At 45.9% G+C, this 11,461-nt stretch overlaps 1 protein-coding gene across 1 annotated transcript; it reads left to right on the top strand.

Moving 5' to 3' along the window:
• Positions 1-3,017: 3,017 nt before the first annotated feature.
• LOC147829085 (uncharacterized) lies at positions 3,018-11,227 on the top strand. Its single transcript, XM_087207243.1, has 2 exons — positions 3,018-3,424; positions 9,311-11,227. Exon 2 carries the CDS (start codon positions 9,352-9,354, stop codon positions 10,561-10,563), a length of 1,212 nt encoding a protein of 403 aa, XP_087063369.1. The 5' UTR covers positions 3,018-3,424; positions 9,311-9,351; the 3' UTR covers positions 10,564-11,227.
• The last annotated feature ends 234 nt before the right edge of the window (positions 11,228-11,461 follow it).

The following is an 11,461-nucleotide window of genomic DNA, read 5'->3' as shown; positions in this document are numbered from 1 at the left end:
TTCTCAAAATATGTTATGCACATGTATAACATAGCATCATGAATCTCATTATGATATACTACATATGCAAATAAAACATTTTACTTATTTTTAAGTAGTAAAATTTATTTCTTAATAGGTAATATTTGTACACAGTATGAGGTACAGTATGATATTTTAATTCATGTATATATTAGGTAATTATCAACTTAGGATAACTAGCATATTCATTACTTAAAGTTTTATCACTTCCTATGGTCAATACATTCAAAACTATCTAAGTATTCTGAGATATACACTGTAGTATTTTAACTATATTCACTCTACTCTGCCATTAAAGACCATCACTTATTCTTGCCTTATTATAAGTTGGATCTTTTGATGAACCTCTTCTCATTCCTTCTTGCTCTCCCCAGCACTTAGTAACCGTTATTCTACTGTCAACTTCTACAAAATGAACTTTGCTACCCCTGAGATCAGATAGTGTTTGTCTCTGTGCACCTGGTTTATTTCACTTAACATGCTGCCCTTCAGGACCAATTCTTATGGTTAGCTAGATTGTGGAAGCAAGGGATCAGACGCCAAAACATGCAGTGGAAAAAGCAGGTACCCTGAGGCAGGGGCTACAGAGAAAGCCAGATATGAGAGGGTAAACAGAAGAAGAGAGCTGAACCAAAACCCAGTGTCAAGGGAGCTTGGAAGGGGAAGACAGACCATCCTGCACTGCCACACCCTCACACCCAGGTCCAGCATACATGCTATCCTGGGAGAGGAGAGAGACAGCACTGCAGGAGTCACCTGGCTAATGGAATAGGTTCACAGTCACTCTAATCTCCCCATTTGGAAGAGGATCACTGTGAGTGAGATAGCCACAAGACAGCTTCAGAGAAACTGAAAGCCAGAAATCAGCATATGAGATGACACTGGGAGGCACTCCGGAATCTGAAAACAAAGGTGCCATTCTGATGATGGACCTGAATCTGAATGCTGATAGGACTGTGCCTCTGGATGTCCAAAAAAGAGTAAGAATTAACCAGTGTTTTAACCTAAATAGGACAGTTAAGAGCAAATCAGATCAAGGATTACCAAAATTGTATATAAATGATCCAAACAAACTTTTTTAAGCTCGGGCAATCTCAGTCTCCTTCAGTTCCTAATTGCAGTTCTCTACTGATTCAGCCCTCCTCCCCTCGCAGAGGTCTCCTCTCAACACCGGCAGCACTAGCTCTTTATTGCAGCTATAACAATAGTTCCAACAGAGTCTTACCTCCTGTTTTCCTCCTATGGATGTTTCTCTTCTCTCCCTATCTTCTTATTGACTTACTGGATTCTTTTTTTCTTTTCCTTCTGCCTTCCCTCCACATCCCAGTCTATTGATAGAGTATATTTCAGTATGTGAGGTGTAAGACTGAACAACAGTTACTCCATCTTTGTAATAGGGCCCCAACTTGTCTGCTTCTGTTACGGATCACCAGGTAGACATCGAGTTCCAGAGATGTGCTTGTTGTGGTGCCAGGAAGGTCTGTTGTGTGCGTAGTGTTCTGTCATGCTTGCCCAACTCCATATCTGAATATGTTATCTTAAGGACAATCTGTAAAAGGTCTGTTTTATCTCTCTCCTCCGCTTTTGTATTTCTGCTTGCCAACTTCCCCTGAGACCCCCTATAAAAACAGCCTCGGACTCTGAGCCAGTTGCCTCTCTAAGCTACTTTGCTTTGGGAGTGCCGTCTGGCCAGACTAATAAAGGTCTGTTTTACTTTCCAATTTGTCCGGTGTGTTCCTTCCCGGGTGTTCTTTGCTGCAGTCAGCTCCTCGGAGCCTTTGGTAAGGCCCTCGGTCTTACAGAGGAATAATGATTAAAGAGTGAAATTGTTAAAGCAAGCTTTAAGTACATGATTGATGTAAAGTTGGATCTGTTGGTGTTGCTAAAAGTTATAGGAATTCTCACCTTACAACACAGTGACTGAGTCAAATTCTCTTCAAATGAGTACTTCAAAATCAGGTAGATAATCCCAAGAAGCAAAGAAAGCCAAGACTACATCACTGGAAAATAGACACCAACAAAAGAGATCTCCATGCTAGTCACAGAGTCTTTCCATTCTGTTGATCATCAACCCTCAGGCCCCAAAAAAGTAAGATTTAGAAAATGAAACATGGAAAGAGAAAACAAGGGAACAAAATTCCCAACTGCCCCAGAGTAGATCCAAGCAAAATCAATGGTGAGGTGGGGCTGGGGATTTAGCTCAGTGGTTCCAGCGCCTGCCTTGCAAGCACAACATCTCAAGTTCAATCCCCGGTACCAAAAAAAAAAAATCAATGCTGAGGAAATCAAACACCAAATGGTGAAATTGCACAAAATGATCAAAGAAGAAACAAAGTTGGTGAAATCAAAGATGATATAACCAAACCGATACTGAAATTAATATACAAATTAATCAGTAAGATTAAAGAAGATTCAAAGAAAAAATTAGAAGAGCTAACCAAAAGGATTCAAAACATGAATGAGCAATTCAGCATAGAATTATAGTCCATGATAGGTGCCAAAGAGAAATTCAGGAGATGATAATTGTATTGAGGAGAATTAGGTAACAGAAGTGAACAAAGTAAGTAGAGAGTGCTAGACTTAGAAGACAGGCCTGATCCATGTGGGTATTTACTTAGCGATAGCTTTAAAACAACAGAGCAAGGAAAGCCGATACAACAGTTAGTTACCAGATGACACTAAGTAACCTGAGATTAGTTGAAGTTACAGGAAAGACAGAAGACAGCATACATGGAATAAAACGATCTGTTTACAGAAATCATAACAGAAAAACTTCCAAGTATGGGGAAAGAATTCAATATACAGGTAAGTGAAGAATCCAGAACCCCTAAAAAGCGACGATTAGAAAAGAACTTCTCCACAACACACCACTGTCAAAATCTTATACATCCAACATGAGGATAGAATCTTAAAACCTGTTAGATAAAACCAATAAATCACTGGCAAAGGTCAAGCCATTAGAATTGTAACAGGCATCTCAACTGTAGGGGGCCCTGCCCCCCCCCGCTGGAAATCTTGAGTGCCTTTTACGGACATATCCGGGCCTGCTACAAATCTACCCGGCAACAAGGAAGTAGCCCCAGTACCCTCCTCTTGCTCCTCCCCTCTAGCCCTACGGTATATATGTTGTAACAGCTTCTGCAATAAACGAGACTTGATCAGAAACCTGTCTTGTCTCCATCTCTCGTGTCCCCTGTCCCCTCTCATCCTCGCTCCCCCTCTAGGGTCTCCGTTGACTTACCCGCGGGCCGGGACAAGTGGCGCCCAACGTGGGGCCAGAGAACGGGGGATCCAGTGAAGGACGCTGCTCAGGGGCCCTAAGATTAAGATTGAGGAACAAAGAGCATACTCGACATAGAAGAGGCTTGCGATTGACGTGGACCTGCCGTCTTTTTGCACCTCGGTAAGTTGAGCAGCGATTATGGGACAGGGCATTAGTCAGCACGAACTGTTTGTGCAAGGTCTCAAGAAGACATTACAGGCACGAGGGGTAAAGGTTACAGTCAAACAATTGCTGAAATTTTTTGATTTTATTAAACATCTCTGTCCCTGGTTCCCTGCTGAGGGAACCATTGACGAAGAGAGATGGAAAAAGGTGGGGGAGGCTCTCCAGGATTATTATGCCACTTGCGGACCCGGGAAGGTCCCGATTGCGGCGTTCTCATATTGGAATTTGATTAATGATATTATTTCCCAAAAAGCAAGGGATCCACTGGTAGCTCAGGCTATACAGGTTGGGGAGGTAGCCCTCCGTAGTGGTGAGGAGCTGACACCCGCTGGTGACACTGACGCAGTTCCCCGGGACGCCAATATGGCGCCGGGACCCAGGCCAGTTAAGGCCACGCCTTCCTCGCCAGACGAGGAAGAGGACTTGATGTCCTTTGACAGTGATGATGATCCCGCCCCCGACGGACATAACGTTCCCTCGGACCAATCCCAAACGGCCGCGATCCCTGCCAAGCCCTATAAGGCAAAGCCTTGCCGGACCCCCGCTTCCTCTTCCTCCATCACTGCCTCTAAGGCAACCCCACCCTCGCGGGAGGTTCCGCCCCTATATCCCTCCCTTCAAGCCTATCGCTGCTTGCCTCCGCCCCCAGATCCACCCCAAAAGGACTCCGGAACTGACGAGTCTGCGGGGGAAGCATTGCGGGGCGGCTCTGGGTGCCCCCCTCCTTATATCCGTCCAGGCCCCAGCACTCCCGCTTTGGCCTATCCTGTTGTTGATCCCCAAAAGGAACTCCGGGACAAAATAGACTTTCTAAAAGAACAGATAAGGTTAGAAAAGGAACATCAAGAACTTATTACCCAGCTTGAGGGCTTAAGAACAGGCAAGGCTCATGGAAATGTCCCTAGAGAGGACACCCATAAGCCACGACCCCCCATTAGAGGGGCGACCCCCAGGGTGCCGTCCGGGTCAAGGGTACCCCTAGAACTTGAGCCCGTGGAAGCCTTCCCTGTCACTGAGACTGTTGACGCACAGGGTCAGGCATGGAGACACCATGGCGGCTTTGATTTTAAGGTTATTAAAGAGCTTAAAACGGCTGCGGCTCAGTACGGGGCCACTGCACCTTACACCATGGCTATTCTAGAATCGGTGGCAGAAAATTGGCTCACCCCAATTGATTGGCAGACTCTGGCCCGTGCCACCCTTGCAGGAGGTGACTACTTATTATGGAAATCTGAGTATGTTGAGAATTGTCGAGAGACCGCTAGACGCAATGCTCAGGCGGGGAATGGTTGGGTGCTTGACATGCTTCTTGGGGAGGGGGCCTACGCCGCTAACGACCAGCAAATGCAATTTGACGTGGGGTTGTATGCCGAGATTCAGACCGCAGCCACTAGGGCCTGGAGGAAACTCCCTTCCAAAGGAGACGTGAGTGCCTCCCTCACTAATATCCGGCAGGGGCCGGACGAGCCGTTTGCGGACTTTGTCCACCGCCTTCTCACGGCGGCAGGCCGGATTTTTGGGAGCGCGGAGACAGGGACAGATTTTGTTAAACAGCTTGCTTTTGAGAACGCCAATGCCGCCTGTCAGGCCGCTATCCGCCCCTATAAAAAGAAAACTGACCTTTCCGGCTACATTCGCCTTTGTTCTGAGATTGGGGCCGCCTACCAACAGGGCCTTGCCATGGCGGCCGCCATGCAAGGCTTCACAGTCAAACAATTCTTACAACGCCACGTCGGCAATAAATGCTTCCGGTGTGGGGCCATCGGCCATTTTGCTAGAGAATGCCCGACCGCTAAAATGCAGGGCCCCGACGCTCCGCCCCCAGGGCCCTGCCCCCGATGCAATCGGGGGAGGCATTGGGCGAGTGAGTGCCGATCCAAGACTGATGCCCAGGGTCGACCCCTCCCCCCTCTCCAGGGTTTGAATTCGGGAAACGGGAAAGGGGGCCAGCCCCGGGCCCCCAATTCCAAACAAATTTACGGGGCGCTCAATTTTGCTCCAATAAACAGCAATCCATTTCGGACCTCGTCAGAGCCACAAAAGGAAGTGCCGGATTGGACCTCAGTGCCACCACCCACACAGTATTAACCCCAGAAATGGGAGTTCAGGCCCTTGCTACGGGAGTCTTTGGACCCTTACCTAAGGAGACCTTTGGCCTCGTAATAGGCCGAAGCAGCAGTACCATGAATGGACTGCTGGTTTACCCAGGAGTGATTGATAGTGACTACTCTGGGGAAATTAAAGTTATGGTTTCTTCCCCCAAAGTTATTAATACCATTCAATCAGACCAAAGGTTTGCCCAATTGTTACTCCTTCCCCTTCTCTCCACCTCTAATAAGGCTCTTAAAAACGCCCGAGGCAGCCAGGGTTTCGGCTCATCTGATGTCTACTGGTCGGAGGTACTTTCAGCACAAAAGCCTCTCATGACCTTGTGGTTAGATGGGAGACAGTTTTCTGGGTTGGTCGACACTGGTGCCGATGTAACTATCATAAAGGGAGAGGATTGGCCTCAGGCGTGGCCATTGAAGGACACCCTCACCCATCTCAAGGGTATAGGGCAGAGTCAAAATCCTAAACAAAGTGCCAAAGATCTGACCTGGAGGGACCAAGATGGTAATCAGGGCACCATTCAACCTTATATCATCTCAGGGTTACCCATTAATTTATGGGGGAGAGACCTATTATCACAAATGGGGATAATTATTTCCAGCCCCAATGAAATTGTCACTATGCAGATGTTTAAAAATGGGTACATTCCAGGAACAGGGCTGGGAAAACACCCTACTAGCCTTACTCACCCTATTGAGCCTGTCCCTCGGCCCCCTCGAGCAGGGTTGGGCCATTTTCCATAGGGGTCGCTGACACTCCTGCGGTCCATGCTGAAAAGATCACCTGGCTCTCGGATGATCCAGTGTGGGTCGATCAGTGGCCCCTCTCCAAGGAGAAGTTGTTAGCAGCTCAACAGCTGGTGCAGGAGCAGCTTCATGCTGGCCATATCATTCCTAGCCACTCCCCTTGGAATACTCCCATTTTTGTCATTAAAAAACGGTCGGGAAAATGGAGGCTCTTGCAAGATCTCAGAGCAGTTAATAAAACTATGGTACTCATGGGAGCTTTACAACCCGGTCTTCCCTCACCGGTAGCCATCCCCCTTGGATATTATAAGGTTATTATTGATTTAAAGGATTGTTTTTTCACCATTCCCTTACATCCTGCAGATCAAAAACGCTTCGCTTTTAGCCTCCCGGCGACCAATTTCTGCGCCCCAATGCAGCGCTTTCAATGGCTAGTGCTACCCCAAGGCATGGCCAATAGTCCCACCCTGTGCCAGTCATTTGTAGCCACAGCACTTCAATCCACCCGAGACAATTGGCCTCAAATGTATATTATCCATTACATGGATGATATTCTCGTGGCGGGACAATTGGGAAGTGAGGTTTTGGCTTGTTATGCTGACCTTCGGCGGGCCCTTGAATCTTGTGGCCTCCAGATTGCCCCTGATAAGGTTCAACTAAAAGACCCTTACAGTTACCTCGGATTTCAGATGAAGGGACGTCATATTCCCTCCCAGAAGCTCACCTTGCGGCTGGACGGTCTTAAAACTCTGAATGACTTCCAAAAACTGCTCGGAGATATTAATTGGCTTATGCCCTATTTAAAGCTCACTAAACATGACCTGAAGCCTCTCTATGATACCCTGCAAGGTGATAGCCACCCCACTTCGCCTCGGGAGCTCACTGCTGAGGGGCGCAAAGCCATTAGCACGGTAGAACAAGCCATTCAAAATCAGACAATTACCTTTGTAGATTATAACTCTCCTTTACAATATATCGTTTGCAGAACCTCTCTCTCCCCCACCGCTGTCTTTTGGCAAACCGCTCCCCTTTTATGGGTTCATCTCCCAGTTTCCCCTAAGCGGGCCTTTTACCCTTATTATGTTGCAGTTGCAGACCTGATTGTTCTAGGTAGAGACCATGGAAAGATGTACTTTGGAAAGGAACCTGATGTCATTATCCAACCCTACCTTAAAGATCAAATCGATTGGCTTATGCAGACTACCGATTCCTGGCCAATTGCTCTCGCTTCTTATTCAGGATCATTGGACAATCACTATCCTCCCAACAAACTCATTGACTTTGCTAACAGACATGACTTCATTTTCCCAAAGGTCACTTCTTGTTCTCCTCTGCCAGAAGCCCTATCCGTTTTTACAGATGGTTCTTCCACTGGGATGGCTGCCTATGTGTGGGACGATAACATTGCCCAGTTCCAAACCGCCCACTCTTCGGCCCAATTAACCGAGCTGCAAGCGGTTATAGCGGTCTTTTCTACATTCCCTGCCCGAGCTTTTAATCTTTTTACTGACAGTGCTTATATTGCTCAATCTGTCCCCTTATTGGAAACATGTGGATTGATCAAACTTGCTTCTCAGACTGGTGGTCTCTTCCTCCAATTACAAGATTTAATCAGAAAGAGATCCGAATCCTTTTTCATTGGACACCTTCGTGCCCACTCTAACTTACCTGGCCCACTCACACAGGGCAACCGCTTAGCAGACCTAGCTACAAGACCTCAAGTTTTGGCCTGTTCAATAAATACTGATGCCCCCATTCCAATTGACCAGGCACAAAAGGCACACCAACTGCATCATCTTAATGCTCACACGCTTCGCCTTATGTATAAGCTTACTAGAGAACAAGCTAGACAAATTGTTAAGGCCTGCCCTACGTGCACTCTACACCTTCCTACACCTCATCTGGGAGTTAATCCTCGTGGCTTGATTCCAAATGCCCTCTGGCAAATGGACATCACGCATTACCCTGAATTTGGAAATCTTAAATATATACATGTCAACATTGATACCTATAGTGGATTCATATTTGCCACCCTGCAGTCCGGGGAAGCTACTAAACATGTCATCGCTCATCTCCTCATTGCCTTCTCAGTACTTGGATGTCCACAACAAATTAAAACAGACAATGGTCCCGGCTATACCAGCTCTGGCTTCTCCAACTTTTGCAAACAATTTGAAATAACACATATAACGGGAATCCCATATAATCCTCAAGGACAAGGCATTATAGAAAGGGCTAATCTCACACTCAAAATTACTTTAGACAAAATAAAAAAGGGGGAATGGTACCCTACCAAGGGGTCTCCTAGAAACCTGATATCACATGCACTATTTATTCTTAACTTCTTAAATTTGGATGCCAAAGGTTCATCTGCAGCCAATCGTTTCTGGCAACCAGAGACGCAACGACAATTTGCCTCGGTGATGTGGAAAGACCCCCTGGACCACTCATGGCACGGGCCCGATCCTGTACTTATCTGGGGCCGAGGATCGGTGTGTATTTACTCCAAGGAAATGAAGTCAGCCAGATGGCTCCCAGAACGCCTAGTAAAACAAGTTGATGGGCGTGCTGATGATGCCGATGACCTGACGCTGTCCAATCCTGATCAGTTAACAATGGCGCCCACAATTTCAATTTAAAATGAGCAAGGATATAATTCAGCTTATCTAGTAATGTTTGGGTGCACCCTGATGTTCTACACCGTCTTACATGTTTGTCTAGTGTTTGTTGTTTGTGGTCATGTAATTGAGCTCAAAATGTTCTTTTCTCTTTAAGGGATATTCACCCATTGTTACATTGATGATGTTATTTTGTTAAAGATATGCTTTTCTCTTGGATCAAGGTATCACTGGAATTTATTAGATTAAAGTGATTTTTAGATGGGAACTCCCTTTGATGAATATAGAAGTGGCCACCCAGAAAATATTGTTCTGGTCTTAATTCCTCAAAGGGACTCCTTAGTGAAATTTATATCATGTGATCTTAGGGAACATCGTCATCATTTAAAGTTTGGACCTCCGGCGCACAATGAAGAGGGAACTCATGAAGGACATCTGGCTGAATGAACGATCCGAAAACAAGAATAGGATGAGCTGGAAATGCCTAGTTCCCCTGATGTTGCTGACCAGGGTATGGGTGGTGTCGCCTTCAGAAGGGTTAGACCACATGAAAAATATATGGATTCAGTTGGCAGGCTCGCTCAACTTGTCTGAGTTTTGTCTAAGTGCTGATGTAAACTTTCATTATATGTTGGGAAGTTGCCTCGTTCCTGTATGTACCCCATTGGAATCATTGCGGCCTTATACTCTGTTTAAAGATATCCCAGGAAAAAATCTCACATATGCAGATAGTTACAATTGGGGATCTGCTACTTGTCACAGGCCCAAGAATGCTGTCAAATTATATTCACCTAAGGTAATTATGTCTAATAAGACCGAATGTGCTGTATACAGAAATTGTACAACTAAATGTCTGCAAGTTAAACGTTTGGAAAACATGTCCTGCCGTGTTGAACAAGAAATTATGTATAGTAATTGCCATGTCTCTTTGCCAATGGGTTGGTTTTACACTTGTGAAAGGGAAACTTTTAATTACATTCCGGCCAACTTGAGTGACACTCGTTGTTGCTTGAGTCGGTTGGCTGTGATATTACCAGACAGAACTGATTTGATTGTACCTAATCGAATTAGACGGTGGTCACCGTATACCGCCCCGGGATGTAATGATGATGTGGGTCTATTGACTGATGCAGAAGTGTTAGTCATGATAGGGTCTTTTGTTGCGCTGCCGTCCATCGGGGTGCACGCGGAAGCGGCAGTACGAAGATTAGCCTGTAAAGTGGTAAAAGGATTGAATGCCACCTCCACCGCCCTGGCGTTGATTAATCAAGAATTACAGGAACAAAGACAAGCTATTTTGGATAATCGAGCAGCAATAGATTATTTGTTGCTTTTTCATCACCAGGGCTGTGAAAAAATAAAAAATATGTGTTGTTTTAATTTGACTGACAATGGAGAAAAAATCGATGATACAATAAAACAATTGAAAGACCTGGCTAATAAGGTGCACAATGAGGATGGCGGAGACCTATTTAAATGGTTGACCTCATGGCTACCCAACCTACAATGGGTAAAACAATTGTTTCTTGCCATTGCAATTGTATGTGTTTGTCTGTTATTGTCATGCTGCTGCATACAATGGATACCAATGCTTATACGTAGAAATCGCTTTGATTTTTAGATAAAAGGTTCAGGCTGATATGATTTAAAAGCCTTGTATTCCCCTTTGTATTTTAACCTATGTTAATCTTAGTAACTAAAATGTCCTCGGATAGTTCTGATTTTGTAAGGTTGTGATTTCCCCTGGAGCTATAGTGGAGACAAAGATGTACGTCAAAATCAGCGGTAAATTACTGTCAGGATGTTGGCTGGACATACGCTACATGGGCCGATTCCATCTCTGCCACGGCGTAAAATTCTCGCCCCACCTGGTGAGCGGGCTGGCAAGCCAATGACGGGCAACTGAGCAAGCGTGCCATGCAATGAGAGAGCCCTCGTGTGCCGCCTAAGACAGGTGCCAGAGCCTTGATTCTCTGGTTAACCGATGACGGGTAAGGTGCACGGTGCAGACACGTATGTTGCTCTGACCCAAGACAGGCTCAGCCCCCGCAGGCTTGATTCTCCTGACGCTTTTCTAAAAAATAATTTTAAAAGGGAGGACCTGTAGGGGGCCCTGCCCCCCCCCGCTGGAAATCTTGAGTGCCTTTTACGGACATATCCGGGCCTGCTACAAATCTACCCGGCAACAAGGAAGTAGCCCCAGTACCCTCCTCTTGCTCCTCCCCTCTAGCCCTACGGTATATATGTTGTAACAGCTTCTGCAATAAACGAGACTTGATCAGAAACCTGTCTTGTCTCCATCTCTCGTGTCCCCTGTCCCCTCTCATCCTCGCTCCCCCTCTAGGGTCTCCGTTGACTTACCCGCGGGCCGGGACACTCAACAAAACCATAAGAGCTAGGAGAGCTTGAAGCAAAGTATTTCAAGCCCTAAAAGAAAGAAATTTAACCTATTTTAACTGAAAAAAATATATCCTGCAAAAACATCTTACAAAATTGGTGGAGAGATCAGGGCATTCCAC

The sequence above is a fragment of the Heterocephalus glaber genome, unplaced genomic scaffold (assembly GCF_053883595.1).
Source record: "Heterocephalus glaber isolate CG9 unplaced genomic scaffold, H.glaber_assembly_v1.0 deba00000768, whole genome shotgun sequence".
In the NCBI taxonomy this organism is placed as follows: Eukaryota; Metazoa; Chordata; class Mammalia; order Rodentia; family Bathyergidae; genus Heterocephalus; species Heterocephalus glaber.
Note: the sequence above shows the minus strand (reverse complement) of the source record. Positions and strands in the feature narration are given on the sequence as shown.